We start from the raw sequence: 27,959 nt of genomic DNA on the forward strand, positions 1-27,959 counted from the left end.
ATGATTAAAGATATGGCCAAATTCCTTATGAATAGATATGTGAGCTGCTTTTCAACTCATCATTCATATAAAGTTTTAAGCTGCTGGTGTTAGTTGCTCAGTCATGTCTGACTCTTTGTGACCCCGTGGACTGTAGCCCAGCAGGCTCCTCTGTCCATGGAACTCTCTAGATAAAAACACTGCAGTGGTTTGCCATTTTCTTCTCCAGGATTCTTCCCAACCCAGGGATTGAACCTGCATCTCCTGCATTGCAGGCAGATTGTTTACTGCCTGAGCCACCAGGAAAGCCCAAGCTGCTAGGGAGCATTGTAAAAAACTGTTGATTTAATGGACTCTTTCTTGCTGGGAAGTTGAAGATGGCTAATGGAGTCAAAGCCCTGGGATTCATATAGGAAACAAACAAATGAAAAAACTAAGTTTAAGTAACTTGCCTGAGGAGAAACAGTTGATAATGGCAAAACCAAGATTCAAAAACTACTTAGGGTCATCCCTGGTATCGTTAGGGGTTGGTTCCATGACACCTCTGGCACCAGAACCTGCAGATGTTCAAGTCCCTTCTATAAGAATACAGTTAGCCAGCTGTATCTGCAGCTTTCAGATCCCCAGATGCACAGGGCCAACTGTTTCCATGGTTAAGAATTCAGAGAGGAAGGCAGGGAGAGTACTGGGATAATTTCCATCCTTTCCTTCTGTGTCTCTAAAGATGGGCATGTCATTCCCATCCTTGTCTTAAACTCAAAGTTAAAGGTAAAAGGAAAGATAATAGTAGTAGTGTTTGTTGCTCAGCCATCTCTGACTCTTTTTGCAACCCCATGGACTGCAGCTCACCAGGCTCCTCTGTCCATCTGATTCCCCAGTCGAGAATAATGGAGTGAATAGCCATTCCCTGCTCCAGGGGATTTTTCCAACCCAGGGATCAAACCCAGATCTCCTACATTGCAGGCAGATTCGTTACCATCTGAGCGACGAGGGGAGCCCAGAAGGAAAGACAATTGGGGGAAATTTCTTACAGATGTGTAAACCAGTTGCCCATACTGGCTTTGTTATGCTTCCTAATCCAGAGAGTGGCCCAGTATAACTAGGTCGTAACAGAGAAGGATACTAATCACACTTGCTATGATATTTATGTAGCACAGAGGCTAAGAGAACTGGTTTTATGTTCAGAGTGTCTGGGTTTGAATCCTGTATCTACCCCTTATTACCTGTATAATCTTGAAAAGTTTATTTAATCCATTTATGCCTCTGTTTCTGTAATTGTGAGCTGGGACCAACAGTAAAATCTCCCTCAAGAATTATTACAAGTTTTAAATAAATTGATACCTACAAAGGGTTTAGAGCTGGCACATTGTAAATATTCAATGCATGTCAGCTAGTAATGTCTTAAAAGTGTAATGAAAGTTGATTTTTAGCTTTCATGTTTCACAAGCAAGCAGAAAAATCTGTAATTTTAGTAGTTCTCATAATTTTAAAATGTGGGATACAAGAACTGTGTTAATATTCGAAGGCAAAATTAAAAGAGGCGTGCATAAGTATTTTTGGAAAGGCTAGCTATAGAAGGTGGTGGGTTCTCAGTAACTGGAAGCATTCAAGTAGAAACTAGACAATTATTTACTGACTGCTTTGGGTGCTTTGATTTGGGAAAAAGTAGGAAGTTAAAACATGCAAATTGAAAACTGATTAAATGACCTCTTAAGAGTTTATAGAGCCCAAGAACCCTAGGATTGTATATGTTAGTTTGTGTCCATAATGTGGAGGTCCTTTTTCTTGGAAGGGTGCAATTGAAACGTGTTTCCTGTCCCTAACCATAGATCTTTAAATACAGGAGTACAGATGACAGTATAAAACCTTCACTAAGAAAAATCAGTCTTTTATGTAGAGTAATTTTAATAGAGGTGTGCTTCCTAATATGTTTCCCTGTGTATATTGTGTGTGCATTCTGAGATATATTTATTTTTAATTCAAACAACTGAATTGCTATTGGAAAATAATCAGTCTGAGCAAAAAGTTAAAGATGAATTCAAACAATATACATGATGAATTTTCCATTTATGAGAATTATTTAAAGATTATTTATTCATAATAAAATCATATAAAGCTTAAACCCTTGAGAGACCAATGTACATCTATTTTTTTTCAATATCTGTTACTATATGCATGCAAGTGATTGAACATATTTCCTTAGAGAAATTTTCAAAAATATTCACTTCAGCTCCAGAGCAAGAATAAAAGATATATTTCACCACTAAAAGGCACTGCCCTGCCAATATTACATGAAATAAGGAAAGATCTTTGCTTGGTGCTAAAATATACTTTAGGAAACGATGGATGTTGATTTCTTTATAGTGTCATTAGCTCTCAGTGTAGGACAATTTAGAACAAGTTCTTAGTTTAAGCAGCCAGATATACAGGTTAGATTTTTCACACAGAAGTACTCAGTCAGTCACTTCAGTCGCTCAGTCATGTCCGACTCTTTGCGACCCCATGAATCGCAGCACGCCAGGCCTCTCTGTCCATCTAGACCAACGCAATACTGTAAAGCAATTATCCTTCAATTAAAAATAAATAAGTTTAAAAAAAGAAGTACTAGAAAGAAATTACATGATTTGAGGTTTGAAAATATTGACAGTTGATCTGAATTATCACTGTTTGGTTTTGACTCAATAATTGATACCAGAGGAGCAACTATTACAAGAATTCTGGAAACTCAATCAAAGAGTGAGAGTTTAGGATGACCAATCATAGCTTCTTTTGAGAACTCACCATGTAAATCAGGGTGTTTCCCTATGTGATTCTGCCTTTAATATTCAGCTTGTTATTCTCGTTGTTAATTGCAGAAGAAAGAACAAACTCCCAAGTATAAGCAAGCATAAACATGACATAGGAAAGCCAGCATCCAAGCTAGTGTTCTACCCATGAGCAGGAAAATAGATGCTGGAAAGACTGCTATTTTCTTTGGGGGTTTCGTTAGCATGGGCTCTCGAAGGGTGTGGGTGGGACCTAGATTATCACCTTGAAATACAATATTTTAAATGATTTTTTTTTAAAGAGGGAATTACTACTACAAGACCAAGCTACCACACCCTCCAAAATAATCCAGTTACAGAGAAAAGATTTTGAAAGGGTTAATGTTATGCACTGAAAGTCAAAAGTCACTCACTTGTGTCCCACTCTTCGTCACCCCATGGACTCCTCCATCCATTTAATTTTCCAGGCAAGAGTACTGGAGTGGGTTGCATTTCCTTCTCCAGGGGATTTATCCGACCCGGGGATCGAACTTGGGTCTCCCACATTGCGGGCAAACGCTTTACCAGAGAATCCCATGTTATGCACTAAAAGGCTTCAAATATCACAATACTTTCCTGGCAGATTGCTTTTGTTTCGAAATTGTAAAAGAGGAACACATCTTGCACAATCATTTAAACTGTGATGTTAAGTTAAAAAAAAATCTTAGATACACTAAGAGGTTTACTATTCAGAGAAATACTGAGTAGAACCTGTGATTTCTTTAATTTCTGGGAAATCTTATTTCTAATCTTTCCATTAGGAAAAGAGTATGCAACTCAGATAGAGATTTGTTATTTAACTCTTGTCTTAGTTACATATTTAACCCTTGTCTTAGCCATATATGGACTTCCCTGATGGCTCAGACGGTAAAGCGTCTGCCTACAATGTGGGAGGCCCGGGTTCAATCCCTGGGCTGGGAAGATCTCCTGGAGAAGGAAATGGTAGCCCACTCCAGTATTCCTGCCTGGAAAATCCCATGGACGGATAAGCCTGGTAGGCTACAGTCCATGGGGTCGCAAAGAGTCGGACACGACTGAGCGACTTCATTTTCACTTTCAGTTAGTTACATAAGCCTTTTAATAGTGACTCTTATCAAAATAGCCAGGGTAGACCATATCCTAGGGACTGATAAAGAATGAGAGAAGAATAAAGAGCCATGTGAAACAGAAAAAAAGGTAAAAGAAAAACAATGTTGGATTTTTATGGATTGATGATGTTTTGAAAGTCATTGATAAGAAGGCAACAACAGTTTGGCAGTTGTTACTGAATAATCTGCTTATAATGAAGTTACAAGGTACATATCTTTAGTTTTAGAAGATGAGGCTAAGTGGATACAGGATAAATAGTATGTGCCTAGAACTTTTGTGTCCAACTCTTTGCGACCTGATGGACTATAGTCCACCAGGCTCCTCTGTGCATGGGGTTTCCTAAGCAAGAATACTGGAGTGGGTTGCCATTTCCTTCTCCAGGGGATCTTCCCGACTCAGGGATTGAACCCAGGTCTCCTGCATTTCAGGCAGATGCTTTAACCTCTGAGCCACCAGGGAAGCCCTTCATAAAAATACTAAACTACTAAAAATCTGGAACAGGAGTTTGCAGTTGATGAAGAGGTAGGTACCTGGTGCTTTTGAATCAATCAATATATGAAACCAACCATCAATGATACTAACAAAATTATATCAACAACAAACTCTTGAAGCAGTATCTAGCCAAACAATATTTTCTGAACCCTTGGGATATTACACTGTATTATTAGAGGCAAACTGAGCATCCACCAATTTTATTCATTAAACCCTCCTATTAATTGTATTTACCTATCTGAAGTTAAACGCACACACACACACACACACACACACACACACACACACACCCAGTGGAATTGTAAAGGGAATGCTCTTGAAAAGAAATAGATTATCCTTCCCGGAGAAGCCCATCCAGACACCCCGCCTGCCTTACCTGAGGTGTGTGGACTCGGGGTGGTAGTTCCATCTGATGCTCTGAGCAGCTACGTAGAACTGCCTTAGCCGCGCTGCTTCAGCCCCTAGGTTCCCCCAGCCTGCCCAGCTGGTGCCTAGGACCACGAGGAGCCAGAGGCCAGGGCAAGCGGGAACCATGGTTGCTTTCCTTCTCTTGCCTGCCGCCACCACCCCGGGGGTGGGCAGGGCTGCCTCTGCGAGGCTGTCAGCTGTCCGGGCTGCAGTGAGCTCCCGGAGGCTGCGGGTGGCAGTGTCCTCCTCCTCGTCAACTCCCCCAGGCGCCGCTGGTGGCTACACCCCGGGCTGTCCCCACCTCCTCAGACCTTTCTAGGCTGAGGGTTGGCTAGGTCACTGCCCCAGATGACAGGAGGTGTTAAGAAGAGCCAGCGAGTTAGTGACTGTTTTACCACGGGTGAAGGAAAGGCGGTGATTGGAGATTCTACCAGCCAGGGCAGTCCTCAGGGATTCATGAGAAGGGGTAAAACTGTCTCCCACACTTCCATCTGCTCAGCCCACTGCCCAGGAGCCCCTCACCAGCCCCAGCCACCAAAAAAGCTGCCTAGGGCAGAGTTCACACTTGCCAGACCCTCGGCACTTCCCATCGTGGTGGGACCCAAAATCCTTAACCACACTACTCTCCTTCTGATCTGAGGAAGAGGGCATTATGCCCTATTACTGGGCACAGAAATACTGTATTTTCAGGTGGTGAGGAAGCAAGGGGGTGATCACATGAATGGAGCCTGATGGCCTGGCTCAATTTACTAACTTCTACCCTTGCACAGGTCTATCTTGATTCAATATTGGGTTCCTTTCAGCTCAGCAAAGTGGTACATATATGGGTTTCCCAGGTGGCTCAGTGGTTAAGAATCCGCCTGCTAAGACAGGGGAGACAGGTTCAATCCCTGGGTGGGGAAGATCCCCTGGAAAAGGAAAATGGCAACCCACTCTAGTAATTTCCATGCTGGGAAATTCCATGGGCAGAGGAGCCTGGCAGGCTACAGTCCATAGGGTCACAAAGAGTCAGATATAAGTTAGTGACTAAACAACAGTATAAAATGTATATAAATCTTTTTTAGTTTCTCTTCCTTTGTAAGTTGTTATAAAATATTGAGTATGGCTCCCTGGGCTCTACAGTAGGTCCTTGTTGTTTATCTACTTTATACATATGATCCTGTGAAGTTGCTCAGTCATGTCCGACTCTCCCATGGACTGTAACCTACCAGCCCCTCCATCCATGGAATTTTCCATGTAAGAGTACTGGAATGGGTTGCCATTTCCTTCACCAAGGGATCTTCCCGACCTGAGGATCGAACCCAGGTCTCCCGCATTGCAGGCAGACGCTTTACCGTCTGAACTACCAGGGAAGCCCATTTTATATTTAGTGTATATATTTTAATCCCAAGTTCCTAATTTATCCTTCCCCTCTCCCCCTTTGGTATTCATTAAGTTTGATATCTGGGTCTGGGAGTCTGTTTCTGTTTTGTAAATATGTTGCTTTGTTCCATTTTTTTAGATTCTGCATGTAAATGATATCATATGCCATTTGTCTTTGTCTGTTGCACAGTTCTGTCTTGATAAGGGCCTGTGGCCACCTAAGGCAGTGATGAAAGAGAGGGCTTAAAGAGTTTCACTGGGAGAATCAGACCAGATGTCAATCCCACTTACTAGCTGTGTTCTCTTGGATAAGTTACACAACCTCTCTGATCTCAGTTTTGACACCAGGAGAATAAGGATGATAATAATAATTTTCCCCAATAGTGGTTGGGAGGATAAAGGAGCACTGTGAAGTATGTAATTCCTAGCAGTTGGAAAGCACACAGCATATGTTGATTACTATGATTGTATCTTTTCTGCCTCCAGGGCTCCTTACGTATCTCAGAGGATCTGGCTGTTTCTCATGGCTTTAAGATATGATTTTGCTATGTATAGAGAATCTGAGAATTATCTTGTCTAAAGAAGCATCATTGTGACTTATCCCAGGCTCCCTGCATCTACTTGCCTCCAACTCTCTGTCTATGACTTGTGTCAGGGGCTTCCCTGGTGGCTCAGTGGTAAAAAAATCCGCCTGTCAATGCAGGAGACGTGGGTTCAATCCCTGGGATGGGAAGATCCCCTGGAGAAGGAAATGGCAACCCACTCCAGTATTCTTGTCTGAAAAGTCCCATGGACAGAGGATTTGTCACAATAGTTCTCAATAAATTGTAATCTAGCACCTCACATGGGATTTCCATGATGTCCGGCTCCTCAACAACCTCTGTCTTTGCTTCTTGGCTGACATTATTTGATCTACTAAGAATGCCATTCTCTTACTCTTCACTGTCTACTCTCTAAATTCCAATCAGAGTCTCACCTATCTCCTTGATTCTGGGACAAATTGACTTTTCCATTTTATGAATTCCTACCACACTCTTCAAATAACATACTTATTTCTGTCACTTGTATTGTTGTCTCTTGTGTCCCCAGTTACATTATCAGCTATTGAAGAACAGGAATGGTGCCATATCCTTTTTCATCTACACTATCAGTGCTTTACAAAGCTGGTAAGCCATCAGAATTCCCTGGTGGGGGGGATTTTTACAAAATATAGATTCTGACTCAAGACACAGGGCTGATAATCATCCTCCTATAATACTGAGCCTACATAAGTAAGTGTTAATTGCTCAGTAGTGTCCGACTCTGTGACCGCGTGGACTGCAGCCCACCAGGCTCCACTGTCCATGAGATGTTCCAGATAATGATACTGGAGTGGGTTGCCATTTCCTTCTCCAGGGGATCTTCCTGACCCAGGGATCGGACCCGGGCCTCCTGCATTGCAGGCAGATTCTTTACCAACTGAACCTAGTGATCAGCTAGTTCTGAACCTAGTGATCAGCATAACGTGAGCAGTCAGAGGTGCTGTGGGCACTATCATGTGAGTGAAACCTTTTAAAAGCAGTGTGTCCATAAATCTCAAGGTTACTACCAAAATTCTTGCAAAACCTTGTAACCTTTAGTTAGACTGTTTCACCATTTTTATCTGCGTGTTTTATTTGCATTTTTATTTGCATGTTTACCTAGTCTGTGTAACATGTTCATTGCCTCACTTTTCACAGAAAGGACAGCTATATTGTTTGGCTCTGTATTTTTTCTATCAGTTTCAGATAAGTACTGTGTAACTTTTAATAACATATTTATTAAATATGTGAATCAAAGAATGGGTAAAACACATTCAGGTGATGAAGACTCTTCTGCTTCTCTGATTTTCTTCTTGTGCGTTTAGGGTGGTGGTAAGATACATATTTGCCGACTCTAGTCTCTAGTTCGTAATTGAGACAACCATGATTGTGTATTACATTAATGTCAACAAAGTGATGGATACAGACTTAATTCAGCAAAATATCAAACACTAGAACATAGCATTTAGGGGGATCCTTTTAACTATACATTCAAGGATTGGTCTCTGGGTCCTCTGGGGGAGAGTGACGGCGGAGGGAAGGTCTCCAGCGATGTATACCTTCCTGTCTGGAGCACCAGTCTTCTGCAGCCTCTGGTGCCATCCAGAGGCCTCTCTTGGAGCTTCAAGGAAGTCCAAAAGGCTTCACCAACAGCAAGCACTGAAGACCCAGGAAATGCTATAGAAATTCCCTCAAGTCAGAGACACCTCCTGCCTTCCAACAAAGTAGAGGAGAACCTCCTCCAGTCCAAAAATAAAGAGGCATTTTTATTTTTCCAGTCTGATCTGGTGAGTCATGCTCCGGGCTCTAGCTAATTAGTACCGCAAGTGACAGCTGGGTCAAAGCCCACAGACCACCGCAGAAAGACTCAGTCCCAGCTTCTGAGCTTGTGTTGAAGGAAGAGGAAATGGAGCAGGAAATGGTGGTGGGTGGAGAGTTGGGGCTTGTGGTCCAGTCCTTCTGCTCTGGTGCAGAACTAATCTAAAGGAAATTCCACGTCCTTTATTCACAAGTATTTACAGAAAACTGCAGCAAACACTCAACACTTGAATCAAGTCTTTTCGGGAAAGCTGATGTTCAAAAATAGGATCCTGTGGCGGTTGGACGAGGTGACCAAGACAAGAACAGGTCTCTGAAAATGATAGCAAAAAATAAAATTATTGTATTTTCCTGAAAAAGATGAAAGAAAGCTCTCATCATATGTACCCTCTAAGGCTTTGTATAATCTTTTTCTAGATTCCAAATATTCTGTCATTTAGGCTATTTAGGAAACTTAACTCACTGAGCTTTTGGGGAGAAAGAAGGTATTATCATATATGGTATATATGATATTATATGATAATATAACATTATAATATATGACAATATCATATTATTTTTTATAATTATATGACAATATCATATGATTTTTGTTTTCCCAGCAGGTTGCATAGGGAACTGGCTCCATAAAGTTTGTAAAATTTTTCTAGTTGTCATGATTTCTGGTGATCAAGCAAGGCCACAGTATCAGTACCATTTAGCAGCCAGTAATGGGAATGTCATACATCCTGAAATAAGTTATGTCTAATTAGAACATTTATATCCTGGAGTAAATGGAAATTCTCCTATGTACTCACTTTCTATAGTCACTCTACTGCTATACCTGTCTCCTACTGCCAACACAATTTTCTGCATAGTTTGAACTTTAAAACATGCTTAAAGTGTAACTCCTGATTATATAAAGAAAGGCAAGCTTTATATTTTTCCTTTTCCTACTGTCTATTTCCTTCAAAACTACCTCCATAGGCAACTTACCTTAAGGGCTTGGGTCAAATGCAGCATTTGTAAAAACTCCATATGTTCCTAGGTGGCTAAAGAACAGAAACAAAAAAAGATGAGCTTGCCATTTGATGCTTTGTCCTTGGCCCCAGTCCTTCACATAGTTCATCCAGAGACCATGAAATACCACCCACCCCTGAAATTCTCTGATTTTAGAGGGAAAGAAGAGTAAAAATCAAAGAGATTTTCAAGATCCTAATTAATTGTTCTGGGTAATTTTCTTTGCACTTCGTACCCAAGTTATTGTTGATACTTTAGGTACTGAATACCTGCTCTGACCCCTGCTGCAGCCTCTTCCTTGTGAGAGGAAATCCTTTTAAAATTCTACCCTTAATACTTGATCATATGGCAATAGTTTTCAAAGAATGGTAGTACTGCTCTATATATAGCCATTTTTTTTAATTTTCATAATGAGCAAGACTTACTATTGACATTTAGGCAGGGGCTAAGGATGAACTGAACTGAACTGAAGGATGCTGGATGTCCTAAAATGCCCAAGGCACAAAAGAATTGTCTTATACACTCCATACAACTTTAGAAAAGCTACTCAACATTCCTGGAGGTGAAAAATCTCTGAGCCTAAAACTGAACGGCTTTACATATAAATGTTAAGCTTTTTGGGTGTATCTTTTAAAATGCAATTACCATCTGAATTAAGAGAAGATAATAACAGGTTTTCCAACTCTTTGCCAGAATAGTTCATCATTTTAAAAAATCAGGTTGGTGTTGACAACACTTCTGATACTGTTTGACTCACTAATAGAATATTCCTGTCAGCTGACCTTTATGACTGTTGCCTTCATAGTGATTCTACTTGAATGAAGGTACAAGTATCTGATGGATGACCTCATAGCACCTGCTAGTGTGGTGCCCCAGTTCCAGTGTGCTATTTCTAGGTCACTTTCCCTTATATCTTGTATTTCTCCTTTATATTATCATTAGGGCACTTAGTGATTTTTTTTTAATATTATGTATTGCTGGGACATATTACTGGTAAATTTTGCTTCAGAATTAGTCTAGGGGACATTGCCAAAGACTGTTTCATAAAAGGCATGTCTGTATAGTCATTCTGACATACAGTGAATTAATAATTCATAGAGTGAATTAAAAAGTCAAACTAGAAAAATTTAACCATAAAACATTTCCATCTTACCTTTGAGGGTTCAAGGGGCTTTTTCCATCATCTGAAATAAGCAAGAAGACACAGAAGATTGGTTTAAAAGAAAAAAAAATGAGATGAAGGGGAAAGGTCATCAGCGATAGGGATTATTGGGGGAAGTCAGCAGACTGATTTCCAGGCGGGCTTATTTTAAGGGACTTATTGGGAACAATCCCTCCCTGAGAGATGGGACCTGTTTTAGGCTAAATTAAACATTCAGCAATATGTAACTCCAGAGTCCGCTCATCTTTCTTCTCCTCTCTTTCACTAACAACCTGTCCTCCTACCTCTGGTCCCTGACTTCATCCTCTTGGCTACTCTTGATATCATTGAGACCATCGGTTCTCAAAACCCATTTCTTTGGCACTTGAGGCCCTCTATGTTTGCATTCTGCCAGTACTCTGTTAATCATTATTTGGTGGTAGTTTAGTCACTAAGTCATATCTGACTCTTGCGACACCATTTACTGTAGCCTGTTAGACTCCTCTGTCCATGGGGTTCTGCAGGCAAGAATACTGGAGTGGGTTGCCATTTCTTTCTCCGAGGGATCTTCCCGACTCAGGAATCCAACCCAGGTCTCCTGCATTGCAGGCAGATTCTTTACCAATTGAGCTTGGGCAAGCTAATTGCATAAACAAACCCAAACCAACATAACAGTGGATGTTTTCCTTCCCTGATCATTTATACTATTGGGGGCCTCCTGTCATAATCCAGACACTGAACTCTGATCGTGGAAACTTTAAACATGGCAACATGTCTGTCAATCATCCCATGGGTAGATAAAAAGGGGAAAGCATCTCATGCCTAAATACATTTAGAAAATATTAGGTGAAATGAAAAAGAACAAGTGTATTTATTACAAGGCATGATTGAACTTTCAATGTGATAATGAGGGTGCACTTTGAATTTGCAGGGGAGGGACATAATATGCAGGCCTTTCCTAGTATTTGAACTTGGAATCCTAGAAAGTTTAAAATCAAAGTGGGGCAGATCAAGGGAGAACATTCCATCCCCACAAATGAATTTTTGTATTGTATAGATATTGGAGGATGGGTGGTGGCTGATCGCTCTCCATAGTTCAGAGGGTTCCCTGGAAATGTCTCAAAACTAAAGAAAGAATTTGGGGAAGATGCAGGAACAGGATTCCCACATGGCGATGGAGATTAGGATCAGGGTCTTAAGAGCTCTCGCCTCTGCCTTCTGGATTAGGTTAAGCAGGCACAGATGTTGCATGGAGGGACTGGTTGTAAATTTTTGGTCTTTAAGCAGAGTTATTGTTTATCTGTTGTCCTATTCACTCACTCACAGGATAGTATATGAAGGAACTTTGGAAAATCAGCCTAATGCGATGGTGGCTTTGTGAAGGGAGAGAGCATGAGAATAGGGAACAAGGGGTTCTTCCTCTGAGCAGTGAAAAATAGGTGTTGAAATCTCAATTCCAGGAGAGTGCTGGCAGGTACTTTTAACATAGCCAACTTCTGTCCCTGGATTTGAGCATTCCTGACCCGTCTGATATCCCCAGTTTCATGAAGAAAGATGAGCAGCCTCATTAGCTTATTTGAAGAGGCTTCTTTATGTCAGAAAGAGACAAATACCATATTATATCACTTAAATGTGAAATCTAAAATATCGCACAAATGAACTTATCTACAAAACAGACTCACAGACATAGATAACAGACTTGTGATTGCCAAGGGGGAGGATGGGAGGAAAAGGGATGAACTGGGAATTTGGGGTTGGTAGCTGCCAACTATTACATATAAATGAATAAACAACATCCTACTGTGTAGAATAGAGAACTGTATCCAATCTCCTGGGATAAGCCATAATGGAAAAGGCTATTTAAAAAAGAATGTATGTATGTGTAAAAATGAGTCACTTAGCTGTATAGATTGGCACAACATTGTAAATCAACTGTACTTCAATTTTAAAAAAAGAAGAGGCTTCTCAACTTATGAACAGGCTGAGCATCTCAGGCAGACAAATGAAAGGATGTTTGACCTCTTAAGGGAGGGTTCTGTTTTTATTCCTAGGCTACAGCTATCTTTTAATGAACAATCTGAGAAACACAGTTTCCCTTATAGAAAAATCTTCATCCATTTGGGTCACTTTCTTGCCTCAATCCTGAATTAGCTCTACAAGTTTTCATGAGCACATACACATCTCTTAGCTTTCATACCAAGTCATTTCTAAAGCAGCAGCTCTTTTACACTTCCAGCTTTGTTTTTCACTTCCTCCATTCGTTTTTTTTTTTTTTCCAATTCAGGTGCAATAAACTATTGAACATAGCATTTTCCCATTTATTTTGCCCTTTTAGGCCTTGTCACATGCCATTATCTCTGCTGTAACTCTATTTTGATTTTTTCCTTTGGCAAAATCCATTCCTCTTATTCTTCAAAGTCAAACTTAAAAGAGCCTTTTCTGCCCTATCAATCTGGGTGGGACCCTTCTATTTTGTGTTCCAGAAGTAGTCAGGTAGTGTTTTTGCCCTAATGCACTTGATACACTTCAGTATTAGCATTGATTTAACTTATTCAAGTCACCTACTGAATTATACATTCCTTAATATCAAAGACTGTCATTTTGGGTTACACTACCTAATCAGTTGACCAATAAATGGCCATTGTGTGAAGGAATGAAGGAATGAATGAAGTATAACTCCTTTCTAGTTAGTTTTGGCAATAACTAAGGTTCCCTAGGCCAGAAGCCCCCAAGTGTCAGTATGCACACTGGCCTCGAAAATCTTAGTAGGTGGAGTTGGGGTGGGGAGGAACTTATGAAAAATTCAGATTTCCAGGCCCATCTCCAGATCTCCATTATATGAGGATCTGTGTTTTCTTTTATTATTTTTTCCCTAAATTTGACTCTGATGGGAGTTGGTCCTCAAGACCACTTAACTTGGCATTGTTTTCTTTTAATGCAAATGTTTTCAGACATGAACTACTGAAGTTGTGGTTTCACTGCCTTGCCCCAAATCACTTGAAAGAAGAAAATAAGGAAAATACTGTTTCCAATTTACCTTTTTGTCTGCAACGCCTTCTTAGCAGAGCCAGGAGTATCGAACCCGTCACTAAGCCTGTTGTACAAGCTGCTGCTCCACCAACATAAGTCAGGGTTTCCTGGATAGTCAGTGGCCCTGCTGCAAAACAAACGCACACACACATGTGAGACATAAGAAGTGTTTTGTGCAGAAGACCATCATTCCACCAGAAGAGCCCCAACAATGCTAAGGTGTGAAATCAAATAAGTCCTCCAAGGTCCTGGCAGTGCTAACAACCCAGCACAAAAAGCCTGGAAGTCGTAACTCACTCCAACAGAATGGGACACAAGCAGAACTTGATTTTCTTCCTAATGCTTAAATATCAAACATAATTTCCAAGGAGTCAAGGTACAGACTCAATAAATGGAATTAGATAATTAAATGGCAGTTTGGACAAACAAAATAAACTGGGTAATTTGAGGGGGAAGGTAATTGAAGATTCATTTTTATGACAAAAAGTAGTTACAACAAGCTACTAGAGGGGAAAAAATGGAAGGGGATGAAATAAACCTTACAAGCAGAGCTTGATTAAGGAAGACACATGTTATTTGGGGGAGGTATATGGTAAACAAAGGTCTTCTGAGATAATGAATTACGATTCTTCATTAAATAACCTTCAGTTTAAAACATCTTGAAACTTCAAGATGTATTAGGTTGGCCAAGAAGTTCACTTGGGTATTTCTGTAAGATCTTATGGAAAAACCCAGCTGGACTTGTTGGCCAATCCAATACTACACAAAGATTATAAAGAAATGAGAGGATTCGTTTCACAAATTGGAGCTTTGAAAAAGTAGTGGTGATTGTTTAAATTTGATTCCCACTGCGCTGCATAAGATTCAGAGATTCTGTTTGATTCATTGTGAAACAATTATTAAACGCAGGGGAAACCCAGTGATAGAAAGTGAGACCACTATTAAGAAACACACAGAGGAGAAAAACTGATTTCATTATTTTCCATATGAAAGCGACTTCTTAACCTGTATGAGACATATACCTTGGCAGGTTGGCATGGTTGTTGACCACTGACCATTCTCTTGGCATGCTGTTCTTTCTGAGCCACTAAGTAATTGACCCTCTGGGCAATGGAAGCTGCAGGTTGATCCATAGCTGAAATTTCCCCAAGGGTTGGAGCAGTTCATCACTATTGGCTCAGTAATGGGTAGCTTGGAGCATCTGACAGCTGCAGAAGAAAATAGAATGTAGGAAAAACAAACTTACAGAATGAACATAAGAGATTATGGTTTCACATGAAACATGGCTAGGGTTGCCAGTAGATGTGGTGGAATACAAAAGATCAGAAAGGACATGAGCTATTTTTGGCATTCCCACAAGTTCTTCCAATATCAAACGTACTGAGATATATACTCAAAGAATGATAGCCAAAGAACTAAGGAGGGCACAAAGTGGCAATTCAATAAATAAACTTCCAGTGGATTGATCAGTCTTGCCCACAAAAGTACTATTTACAGAATTTTACTTCTCAAAAATACTGTTGTCCTAAATATTATTATTACTACCACTGGCAATTAACTGCCATGTCAGCACATATTTCTTGAGATAACAATTGTTCAGCATACCTGGCCTCTGAAAGTTTGAAAGAAGTAGAGACCACCATTCTCTTTAAACTGTTTTTCAGGGCATTTCAGGATATTCTCCCAAATTTGTGTACAGAAAACGAAATTTAACTCAAATTTAACTCAACTCAGGAAACTGAATTTAGCAAATGTTGTTGGGCAATACTGACATTTGCAAAGCACTGTGCTGTGCTTCATAGGGAATACAATGATGGAAGAGACACAGTGCTTCATGCATAGGGTATAGGTCTTCAAGAGGTAACGTTCATAATTTATCTTTTTAATTGGGTTCCAGTTGTGAAATATGGAATGTTTACAAGGCCACATCATCAATAGAATTGTACCTTGTAACTCACAATTCATATAACTGGTTTCATGTTCAGCATGTTTATAGCTGTAACACATTTTGTCATTTCCATATGTTTCCTCCTCTAGGTGTACAAGAGCATTAGCTTGTGATGGAAGGAAGGGGAAACATGATATGCCTGTTGCTCATTACTTCTAATTGGGATTGTTGTGGGTTTCATGGAGGAGCTGACACCTGAAGTGGTCACTGGCATTGGATAGGATTTCGACAGCCATGGACAATGCCTAGCATGCTAGAAGATAGTGTCGGAGCTGCCTCCTGTGTTTCACCTTACCTCTGCACGTGGGAGCTACTGCTGTCCATTGTCTGGAAGGTCTGCATCGGAGAGCTCTATCTCCCATGAGTGTGAATCCAGCTTTGCATCCAAAGTGGCAAGTGGTATTCAAACCAAAGTTCCTCAGATGATGCTGACAGGACATTGTTCCCTGCATTGGAGCGATGAGGGGTGGGCATTGCACCACTGGAACAAGAGCTGATGCTGTGTCCACTGTGAAAAAAAAAAGTTTCAATTTACAGAGCTCCCAACTAAGAGGAGCACAACAGAGTTAAGACTGACATGCAGTAACTGTCTTCTGGTCCTTTCATAATCAGGGAGGTTCTAGCAATAGCTCCTTAAGGAAATTAAGGAAAACTATTAAAATCAGGTATGGAAAACCAGGGGCTTCCCTGGTGGCTCAGCGGTAAAGAATCTGTCTGCAATGCAGGAGATATTGGGTTCCATCCCTGGTGCGGGAAGATCCCCTGGAGAACGAAATGGCAACCCACTCCGGTATTCTTGCCTGCAAAATCCCATGAACAGAGGAACCTGGCGGGCTACAATCCATGGGGTCGCAAAAGAGTCAGACATAACCTAGCAACTAAACCATCCACTACCATAGAAAACCAGATGAAACAATTATCTAAAATTGTTCTTGAAGAGATGATTCTTCTGGCCAGAAGAAGAATTTGGGGAGGGGATGTCAGTGTTACTTATATTAAGAAGAAAACCAAACCAAGAAAAAAAAAACACAGAATAATGGGTGTAGAAATATGAAAATTCAGCAAAATATGCATAGACCAATTGCTTGCCCATTGCTGCTTTATTGGGAGGTGTTAATTGTCTTCAGGCCAAAGGTCAGCATGAAATATGAGGTGTGGAAAATGCCACTGACTCTGTCACTAACTTGCCATGTGGCAGAGAGATGACAACTGACCTCTCCCCACTTCTGTTCCTTGATTTGAAACATTCGACCAGTGACTCCACTCCTAGTACTCTCCTGGTGATGAAGAAATGGAAACCATTCAATGGACCCAACAAAGCTCTTTGAGAAAAAGAAGCCAAAATTATGAAAGAAAATTTGTGCTTAAAAATCAGTATATCTTTTATTTACAAATATGAAAAAGTCCTGCCACTCCTTATATATTTTTTAAATCCATAGGCTATGTTTCCTGTATCCCAATAGATAACCCACTTCATGACAGAAGTGAAGCTTTCACAATAATAATAATATTATGTGTACCTGTCATATAGTAAGAGTGTATGTTAAGTATTTGTTATTTTTGTTGAGGAAGTTTCTAGAAGAAAGGCTGTCTTGTGAGGATACACTGTTTTACCTTTGCAGGCTGGTGGGGGTGCTGTCCATCTCCCGGAAGCTGTGCACTCAACATGGTTGGCCCCCTCCAGCTTCAAGCCCTTGTTACAGGAGAAGTGGCAGATGGAGCCAACAATGAATTCTCCATGCGTGTCAGGACAGTGCAGGCTTCCCTGCTCGGGGGCAGATAGTTCCGGACACTTGATGGCTGAAGAACCAAATCAAGAATGTCACAATCTCCAAATTGATTCGAAACCCTGTTTTGCGCCAAATTAATGCATTCACGTCTTCAACAAATACTTATTGCCCTCCCACTATCTCCGGTGTTTTGCTAGGTAGCAGACATTTCACAGCAAACACAAGTCATGAAGTGCAGAGGGCAGGGGCAAGGATGGTGGGTCTACAAAGAGGATATAGGGAGACATTCTAAAAATGAAGGAGTCAAGGGTTTAAGCAGTCAGACTCAAGAATTCACCATTTCATCCTCTTTTCTCTAAACCTTCTGCTTCAGAGATCTTGTGGCCTCCCTGACTCTCACTATCCTCTTTGTAGAAGGGCAGTCCAGGGTTTCATTTCGTCCTTCCTTCTGCCTGAAATTACTTCCAGTTAGATATCCTGCTGTCTCCACAAATTCAGCACATCTATACCTGCAATGATCACGTTCTGTCCTAAACTACTGTTCCTTCCATTTGGACCCCCAGGCTTTTATTTTTTTAAAACCACAGTTTCATAGCAGAAGTAATTGCAAAACCTCCTGGTCAAGCTAGAGTATTCCCCGGGAATTCCCTTAACTGACCTCATGTGTTCTTGCCTCTGGTCCTTGGCTCCGAGCACTGCCCTAAATTTCTTTCAGTTTTCATTAAATAAAATCCCAGCCATCCTCTGGGATCCAATCAAACACAGCCTTTCCAAAGCCTCTGCTGATCACTGCAGCCTGAAGTCTTCTCCTCTGAACACATTGGTGTTTTATTTGAACTCTCATGCTATATCACGTGTCAGCTCTTCCCTCTTCTCCTGGATGGAAAACTCCTAAACCCAAGAATCATAAATCTTTGTGTATCCCACAATCACAGTGCAGGATCTCAAGAGATGGTGCTCGACAACCATATGCCAAGTGTATGAGTAAATGAATTTACTATTTCCTTCAAAAACTATTTTTATAAATTTATTGAAGTTACATATTTATCTTAGGATCATATCTTTCTCTCAGTGACATTCTCTGATATGAGACTATTATTTATCAACAAATATTGGGTTATTGGAGCTTCCCTGGTAACTCAGCTGGTAAAGAATCCGCCTGCAATGCAGGATACCCTGGTTTGATTCCTAGGTTGGGAAGATCCCCTGGAAAAGGGATAGACTACCCACTCCAGTATTCTTGGGCTTCCCTGGTGGCTCAACTGGAAAATAATCCATCTGCAAATGCCAAAGACCTGGGTTCGATCCCTGGGTTGGGAAGATCCCCTGGAGAAGGAAACGGCTGCCCACTCCAGTATTCTGACCTGGAGAAATCCATGGACTGTAGAGTCCATGGGATCACAGAGTTGAACACGACTGAACGACTTTCACTCATGTTGAGTTATTGCCAAATTAAGTGACTGTCCTTTCTTTAAATCCAAGGGTATCTGAAAGCAATGCCTTGGTCAGATAAGTCTCATTTTGCTTAGCTGTTTTGCTTAAACCTCTCAAAGCCCTGTGCAACGCCTCATGCAAAAGTATTGGTTTTTACATGCTGGCCCATGTGTTTTTGGAGTGGGCTGTTCACTGAAGGACTGCGGATTGTGTGAAACCATTCACATAGCCAAAGTAACATACTGAATTTCAGTTTAGAACTATGAAATGTTTGAGTAATTAATGAATCCATGCCTGGCAGATCAATTCTGTTTATCAAACTTTTATTATCTATTGGTATAAGTCATAGATATTAAATCATTTATGAACATTTTCACTAAAATAACTTTTTCAGAATCTCCCAGAAACTACATAATATCGGCTATACCCCAGGCAACAGTGCCTGACACAGAGTAGAGAGATCTAAGAATATTTGTCAAAAGAATGAGTGTTAGTAAGCACAATTTAATTTGGATGCATTCTGACAAGTGTTTTTACATGATGTGAAAAGAAACAAGAGGAGTTTCTGTTTTTAAAAATTGATTTAAGTGACCCCTAGCATACAAAGAGAATTCCACAGCATTAAATCTATTTGGGGGATGTGCTTTGGTCTCAGTTCTATGAGTCTTTTTCTGCCAAGGTTATAAACATAGCCTTTTGTATCTAGGAAAGTCTCTGAACCCTCTTCTGTAAACACGAACCTTGTCGAATCAAAGGCCCCTAAGAAGGATTTGACTAACTTCCACAAGAAAGCATGTTTTCCGGTCTGAGGGGCAGACTTGATGAGGTACGTGGAAGCCTAGTCCAGATCTGGCAAGTGGTGGGCACTCAGCAATCAGGGGCTGAATTAAATTTGAGGAAGTTGGTGGAGTGAAGGGGCCTAGTGCAGAGGTAGAGGAAGAGATTTTTACCAAGGGGTGCCCTCTCTGGGTAACAACAAAAAGTAGTCATATTCTTGAGCCTACTCTAAACCTTTATTAAAAACTGACTTATTACAAGAAGAATAGGAAATGGATAAGAGCTGCTTTTGTCACCATACTTAATGCTCTACTTTCATGGACTTCAAAGCAGTGCTGTCTATTGAAATGGTCTTCACTGATGTTTTGTATAATTCATGATGTAGATGAACATGATGGCATGTGAATTCATGAATTAGTGGGTTCACTGACATGCTGTCATCAACTGATAAAATATTGCTTTATGCTATTTTAATTTTAATGAATTCTTTGTCTCTGTGTATTATTATTATTTTTTTAGCTTGAGTTAAATTTCATGTTTTGTCATGAAATTTTTGGAAAGAAAAAATAGTTATACATAATAAATTTCATTGAGTTGGTGGTTCTAAACTCAAACTTTGAAAATAAAGACTGGGAATCTTCATGGAGTCAGATAAAAGTTGGAGGAGTGGAGAAATGGAACAGAGATGTGAGCCAGGCCAGAGCTTAGAGGGCAGCAGTCTGCTGTATTTTAGATCTTGGATGAGTGGGGGTGTGGCAGAAGGACAGAGCTAGGACTGGGACTCAAAACCAGGACCCTCACCTCCCCATCAAGGTGAGGTTGGTCATTAGGAGCCAGGTCCAGCAGCTGAACAGGGTCTCCAGAGAGTCAATGACAACGTGATTGAGGGAACAGTCATCGTATCAGGATAGTGGCCCAACAGCCAGGAATGTATGGGACAGAGCAACCAGATGGGAGCAACTCAGTACTGCTTTATATTCAGGGAAAGGAATTCAGGTCCTGGTGGGTAAAGGCAAGGGGGAAGATTAGGAAATGCAGGCGGAGCTCAAGTCCTAGAGAGCCCAGGAAACTGACATTCTAACAGAAAGGGGAATATCTGTGGACCCACTCAAAAAAAATGGAGCCCCACTTTGCACTATGAAACAAGAGGCTTGGTGCACTTGCCACACCACCCCTATGTACATGGTAGCCCTCAATCCCCTCTGATAGAGTCCAGGACTCTGCAGAACACCAGGTGAAAATCAGAGTTCACTGCTGAAAGTTTCGAAATTCATGGACTCAGGCTTATGGGAAAAGAAGAGGAACTCTGCCTAAATCTAGAGACTAAATTTGGAGAATGAGATAGAAACACAGGTCCAAAAGCCAGAGCTAACTATCAGGTTCAGACCAGGTTGGCAATTCCAAAGCCCATAGCTCACAAAAGCTGCTGCCCATGGTCAAGTTTAGTTTTAGACACTGGGCAGGGCCAGGCCTGAAATGTCAGCTCATGTGGAGAAAAGGAGGTGGAAGAGAGTCAGGAGGAATGGGGGCTTCAGAGATTACAGATTTAACAACCATGTTGATTGCAATGTATGATTTAAAACTTTCATGAGAAAAACAAAAACAAAAAAACTTCAGTGAGGTATTTCTTATATCTCAGTTTTTTTTTTTTTTTTTTTTTTAGACTTAGAATGTGGAAAAACAGAACTCATGATAAATGCCCATGGAATAAGCAAATGAGTGTTTGAGAAATCTGTGATGAAGCACAAGCCCTAAAGATATCAGCTATCAAAGTCCTAGATTCCCTGGATGGCTTGTAGTGTATTTTTTTTTTTTTTTTTGACAATAGATGATAGCATTTTGGACTTCCTAGGTGGTACAGTGGTAAAGAATCTGCCTGCCAATGCAGGAGACGGAAGATACATGTATTAGATTCCTGGGTTGGGAAGATCTCTTGGAGGAGAATAATATGGCAACCCACTCCAGTATTCTTGCCTGGAAAATTCCGCGGACAGAGACCCATGGACAAAGGAGACGAGCAGGTTACAGTCCATGGAGTCACAAAAAGTCGGACAAGACAACACACATGCACACACAGTAGCATTTTATGTACTTTAGCCTATAGAATCCTTGTCCAGGGAAAAACCTCAGAGGTGTCCTTGTCCACTCCTCTCCTTTTGGAATCGAGAATATCAGGGTGTGACATGATCTTCTATGTGACTCCATAACTTCAGGGAAGAGCAATACAAGTCTTTGGATATTAATCTAGTGCTCATTCCACAAGAAGGAATAAGAAAAAATAAGTATTTAGCTCTTTTCACTAGCAGATTTCTAAAAACATATTCAGTCATTTGATCACTCATCTAAAGTTCATTTTAGAACAACTGCTACTGCAGTTGCCGTTGCAACTAGACAAGAACAGTGGAATTTACGAATGACTATCACTGCAGATGGTGACTGCAGCCATGAAATTAAAAGACGCTTGCTCCTTGGAAGAAAAATTATGACCAACCTAGACAGCATATTAAAAAGCATAGACATTACTTTGCCAACAAAGGTCCATCTAGTTAAAGCTATGGTTTTTCCAGTAGGCGTGTATAGTTGTGAGAGTTGGACCATAGAGAAGGCTAAGTGCCAAAGAATTGATGCTTTTGAACTGTGGTGTTGAAGACTCTTGAGAGTTCCTTGGACTGCAAGGAGATCCAACCTGTTAATCCTAAAGGAAATCAGTCCTGACTATTCATTGGAAGGACTGATGTTGAAGCTGAAACTCCAATACTTTGGCCACCTGATGCGAAGAACTGACTCAGTGGAAAAGACCCTGATGCTGGGAAAGATTGACGGCAGGAGGAGAAGGGGATGGCAGAGGATGAGATGGTTGGATGGCATCACTGATGCGATGGACATGAGTTTGAGTAGGCTCTGGGAGTTGGTGATGGACAGGGAAGCCTGGCGTGCTGCAGTCTATGGGGTCGCAAAGAGGACGCAATTGAGCGACTGAACTGAACTGAACTGAGCTGACCCGGGATTTATAAACTGGCCACTGGGTGGCAGTGTAGTGTAGTGGTAAAAGCTCTAGTCCTGTAATCAGGCTAGACCTGGGTTTGAATCCTAACTGCACTTTGTAGCTAAGATGTAGCACAATCTTTGCCAGCTATTTATCTTCTCAAAGCCTCCATTTCTTCATCTTTAAAACAGGGATAATGATAACCATGTTAAGGCTTTTGTGTATTGAATGCAAAAATGCAAATGTAATAGCTAGTACTTACTCAAACAATAAAAATTAGCTATTATTGCTGGTTTTATTATTCCTGACTGTAGTACATGGAACAGTAGAACCAAAGAATAAAAAAAGGTGACTTTTTTCCTTTAAGAATATTGCTTTTATTCTGGGTTTCATATGTTACAGGTAAAAAAAAATACTGTATAATTGCTTATTCCTGCAACTTAAATTGTGTAATGACTGTTTTTTAAATTAATTTACTTTTAATTGGAGGATAATTGTTTTACAATGTTGTGTTGGTTTCTGCCACACAACATGAATCAGCCATAGGTATACATATGTCCCCTCTCTCTTGAGCCTCGCTCCCATCTACCACCCCATCCTAGCCCTCTAGGTTGTCACAGGGCAAAATGATGACATTTGAAAGTAAACATGAGCTATAAATGAATCAGTTTGCAAACTTCTACCTTAGAGCACACTATCTCTGGTGGCTCAGATGGTAAAGAATCTGTCTGCAATGCAGAAGATCTGGGTTCAAGCCCTTGGTTGGGAAGATCCCCTGGAAAAGGGAACAGCTACCCACTCTAGTATTCTTGACTGGAGAATCCCCGTAGACAGAGGAGCCTGGCAGACTACAGTCCATGTGGTCACAAAGGGTCAGACGCGACTGAGCGATTAACACTTTCACTTTCATATACCAGATATGTGTCAGCCAGATGTTTCAGGGGAATCACAGACAGCTAAGATCTGCCCATTGCCTTTGAGGATCCACTAATTCATTGTCAAAAAGGCTTAAGCTTGAATAAATTTAACCGGTAAATGAGAAGATTCAGTTCAACAGATACTTGTCACACACCTACATTTGTTTCTGTCTAGCTGCTGCAGGACATGCAAAGGTGAAGGTGGTGCCATTCCTGCCCTCAGGGAGCTTGTAATCCATTTGGAACTGGAGCAAGGAGAGGCTAGATACAAATCCTTAGACTGTGAGATCCTCCAGGGGCTGGGATGGAGTCACACCCACCCCTGAGGTAAGCTCAGTGTCTGGGGCTTAGCAATGCTCAGTGAAGGAGAATGTGGGAATGAGTAAGAGTGTAGTAAGAAAATTCTTTATAATGAGGTAAAAGTCCCAGTGACATAGCTGAGCTTCAGCACTAATAGTAGGAATTTCCATAAATTACCTAATCTCTGAGCCTCTATTTTCTCATCCATAAAATGGTGATAATATGGCCTGTCCTCATTATTTCAGGATTGTGATAAACATCAAATGTCACAATGACACTGAAATACATTATGGAACTATGAAATGGTTAAAGTTATTGTTACAAGAATATTCGGCAGGGGTGGGGGGAAGCTTTTGGTCTAGATTGTTATGCCTTGAAGAGAAGGCTTCCTTTAGCTTGAGGTTTACATGAATTCCTGATGATGATGATGCTCCATTCTATACTGTTACCTGAGAAGCCATAAGAAAGGATAAACCCATCGTCCTACCTTCACACGTGGGTGGGGAACCCGTCCAGTGTCCAGATGGAGTACAGTCCAGTCTTTCTGGTCCGGATAAAGAGAATCCCTCATGACATGTGAACCAGCATGTGGACTTATAACTGGAACCTCCAAGAGGTTGGACACAAGTCTTTTCTCCGTTCTGAGGGTTTGGCAGAGGTGCGCAGGTAACAGCTAGTGTGGGCATGGCCAAGGAGAGAGAGACGGTTGTTTTAGAATACAGCCACTTAAATCAGTGTGTGTGTGTTTGTGTGTGTCCTCAACAGGCCAATGAAGTACTGGGTTAGAACGATTGTTTAAATTTCATGGGATTAGTCACCAGTTAGACGTCTTGAATGTGTGAAACGGCAGCTGACAGTGGGTTGGTATCCTGAAACGCTTACCCCTAAAGAGCTTTAAAAGAGCTTTAGAGGTGATTTAAAAGAGTGCTGGCACTTTGTTGGGAAAGATGGTGATGGTGATGCAGCTCATGTTAGTTACCCCTGGATGGGAGTGGGAGTGACTGCTCTCTTGACACTTTCTCCAGAGGTAGACCCAATAACCTTGCCGGAAAATAATGACAAGTGATTGGAAATAGGGAAATGGAGTAAAATACTTTCTCCCCTTCCAAAAGTTCCTTCCCCCAACCAAGTGATGAACTCTGGGTCCAAAACCTGCCTCTGTTACTCACTAGCATTACATTTCTGGACAATAAATATATTGAACCTCAGTTGCTTCATCTATGAAATGGGAAAAATAACAATATTTGCTTTGCAGAGAACCTCAAATTTATTATTATATAAAATAATGAGTTAACAAAATCATAGGCAAAAATTAAATTAAAAAATCATGGCACAAAGTAGGCAAATAATGTAACTGGCCATCTGCAAATGTTCTTTCCACCAGTCTTAACCTACAGTGACCAACAGCAAATGACTCTACCTGTCTGCTTACAAAAAATGGTCAATAAGATATCACAGTCCTTTGCCACAGTTTATCCATGTGGAGTTTGTGGTGCTAAAGGATCTGATTTGGTTGGAGATCATGCTCTGTGACTTTTGGCCAGTCTCTGAACTTCCATATGTTTATTCACCTTTAAAATGTGGATAATAGCATTACATAGTTCTCAGGATTTTTGTAAGGCTCAAAAGTGAAAACGCTGTGTATGCAAATGTTAATGGCTGCCAAGATATCCCTCAGCCAATTAATGAAATAAAACTCAATTAAACACACTGGCCTTTAATAAAAATGAATACATGGTTTAGAGTGTTTCTTCTTCACTGTTTGGCCTGATTGGGTCGTGTGTGGCTTTAGACCAGAGACAGTGGGAGTGTGGATGAACCAGGGCTGTCTTTCAGCCACAGATTTGAACTGCTTGAGGCTTTGTGAACATTTTCTGTACGTGTCTCTTCCCTTCCTCCCTTCTTCTCTCCAGCTACATCCCTCATCTCATCCATTTGTCCAAAGACCTGGTATTTTCCACCACTTGAAAAGTCTTTCTGTATTCAGTGTGGGGGTGAGGAGAGGGGAGAGGAAGACAAGTCAAGAAGCCTCTGAACTGTAAGGACAAATGGGGCGGGGGGCGATGTGGTGCCATGAGTCGGTTTGCAGCTTTTTTGTGACTTTGCCTTCTGATAGCTGGGGTAGGAAGGTGGGTGTGGGGGTGTGGCTTTGGAAAAGGAAACTGATAACACATTTTGGGGCACATTACAACAGCTAGTAGGTTGCAAGCCTCATGGTACCTTCCTGCCCAGACCACATTTGGGTATTTCACATGATGCTCTCTCAGCAGCAAGAGGAGAAAGTTCAGTCAGAGTAAACAAAGAACTAAAAGCGGAAGGGAACTAGAAGGTCACAGGAAGCCGTGGTGAGTGTCAGCCTCCCTCCTGTGAAACACCCACAGGCAGGCCAGTATGGGGCAATGAACTGTAATCTGTGCCCTGCACAGCCCAAGGCTGTCCGGAAAGGTGCTGTGCCCTGGAACGCCCTCAGGGACTCCCAAGTTCTTCCCCACAGTCACGGGGACTTCGTAGTGCATCCAGGCTTCAGCGTAGCCAGGGTGAGAGCTGAGGGCCCAAGGTCACAAGCCTCAGCCTGGTCTCTGCAGACCCAGCTCAGAAGGTGGGCTCAGCCCTAGCCCCCAGGGCTTGCCAGGCTCTCTTGTGTCTGGAGATAAAGACCATGCAGTTCTGTTGAGTTGGTCAGCCCCTTTGTTCATTCATTTGTTCACTCTGTGTTGACCTAACTTAATAGTAGTGGGCGTGTGTGTGTACTTGTGTGTGCTTATGTGTGACCTGAATAGCAAGTGGTTTCCTTTTCATTAAAAACATGTATCTGTCTGCTTTTACTCATGCTGAAAGTGGGCACAAGGTGAAAAGCGAAGGCAAACAATGCAGAATTGTCTAGTATTTTCCCTATCTAATTTTATTATTAAACTTATATATGCCTCATGAAAATACTAATTGTGTGGAGGGGAAAGTGGAAAAACATTAGAGGAATTTATACAATAATGGAGAAGCATAACCAGTGTCTATTTAAGGGTGGGGTATTTTGGGGACAGTATGTAAGAGGATTTTTTTGTTTATTTATTTTTCTAGAGCTTTTATAAATACAAATGTTATCTTTTAAAGGTAGGGTTTGCCATAAATATAAGTAAATAATTGGGTAGAAAAAGGAATGGGGAGTATAAGAAGTGTATATCTATCTTTCAATTTCCAAACCCAGATGATCAGAACCAGTTCTATTTCATTCAATAACTGGCTTTATTTTATATCAAGTGAAATGCAGATATATATGATTATACTGAATAGGTACTTTTTTTCCTTCTGAGAATCCTGTGACTTTGCATGTATAGATTAGTTTCTTTCTTTTCATCACTCTTCACTTTACTCTAAGTGGGTTTCTCCAATCTTATTTGCAGCCAGTACCTGTAAATGCTGCCCCTCCCATTCTCCTATTAAACCCACGCGTTACCCACCATCCCACCACTATGTGCTGTGTTTCCTAGGACTGAAGTGCCAGATTAGTCTTGGAAAAACATCCTGGGACTATCTTTTCCCCTGGCCTTGTTTCTAGAGACTATCTTTAGCCAAGTGAGAACAGTGAACCTAGTCCATGATAGGGGCCTTCAGATCCTGGTAAAGGCCCCACGGCAGAGCTGGCAGCAGCCTTTCCTGCTGTCAGATATCCCATCGCTTGTGGTATCTGCCAGCCCGTCAAGGCCTCTGCACTTGGGATCCCCATGTGACCCAATAATAAGGGCTTCCTGTTGATAGTGTTTATTCATTTTCCAGTCCATTTCAAGTTTCTGTCCCCTAGACAGTTACCACCTTTTAAATACAACTTTTTAAAATAAGCCTACAATTTGTTTCTAAGACACTGGAAAGAGTTCATCCTACCTTGGCATTCTGGAAAAGGAGCATCCCAGTTCCCCGTATCCAGGCATTGCAGCACACTTGCTCCCACCAGGAATGAACCTTCATCGCAGGTAAAGCTACAGGTCGACTGGTACCTGAAGTCACCAAAGGGATGTGAGCAGTTCACCCGGACCTTGTTTGAGGTCGGAAGATCCTGGCACTGCAGTGCTAAGGAGGGAGGAAGCAGGGAGTGAGGAAGGAGTAATACACAAGTACTCATTGATTCCCACCCCTTAACTCTTTCTAATGCCAACAAGAGGGATCTCTGAATTAGGCATGTTTAACCAGGAA

At 41.2% G+C, this 27,959-nt stretch overlaps 2 protein-coding genes across 2 annotated transcripts in view; both read right to left on the minus strand.

Moving 5' to 3' along the window:
* The window catches only part of F5 (coagulation factor V), a 73,946-nt gene extending 68,923 nt beyond the window's left edge, over positions 1–5,023 (minus strand). Inside the window, exon 1 of the mRNA XM_043923750.1 lies at positions 4,741–5,023. Coding sequence (XP_043779685.1) covers positions 4,741–4,898 — 158 coding nt within the window. The 5' untranslated portion in view covers positions 4,899–5,023. The remainder of the gene's footprint in view (positions 1–4,740) is intronic.
* Positions 5,024–7,912: 2,889 nt separating this feature from the next.
* The window catches only part of LOC122707830 (selectin P), a 43,713-nt gene continuing 23,666 nt past the window's right edge, over positions 7,913–27,959 (minus strand). The window contains exons 8-16 of the mRNA XM_043923751.1: positions 27,651–27,836; positions 24,262–24,447; positions 17,245–17,430; positions 15,926–16,138; positions 14,705–14,890; positions 13,690–13,809; positions 10,665–10,695; positions 9,488–9,543; positions 7,913–8,825 (exon numbers count right to left, since the gene is read on the minus strand). Of these exons, the coding sequence (XP_043779686.1) occupies positions 9,489–9,543; positions 10,665–10,695; positions 13,690–13,809; positions 14,705–14,890; positions 15,926–16,138; positions 17,245–17,430; positions 24,262–24,447; positions 27,651–27,836 (1,163 nt within the window). The 3' untranslated portion in view covers positions 7,913–8,825; position 9,488. The remainder of the gene's footprint in view (positions 8,826–9,487; positions 9,544–10,664; positions 10,696–13,689; positions 13,810–14,704; positions 14,891–15,925; positions 16,139–17,244; positions 17,431–24,261; positions 24,448–27,650; positions 27,837–27,959) is intronic.

This window comes from Cervus elaphus, chromosome 14, assembly GCF_910594005.1.
Source record: "Cervus elaphus chromosome 14, mCerEla1.1, whole genome shotgun sequence".
In the NCBI taxonomy this organism is placed as follows: domain Eukaryota; kingdom Metazoa; phylum Chordata; class Mammalia; order Artiodactyla; family Cervidae; genus Cervus; species Cervus elaphus.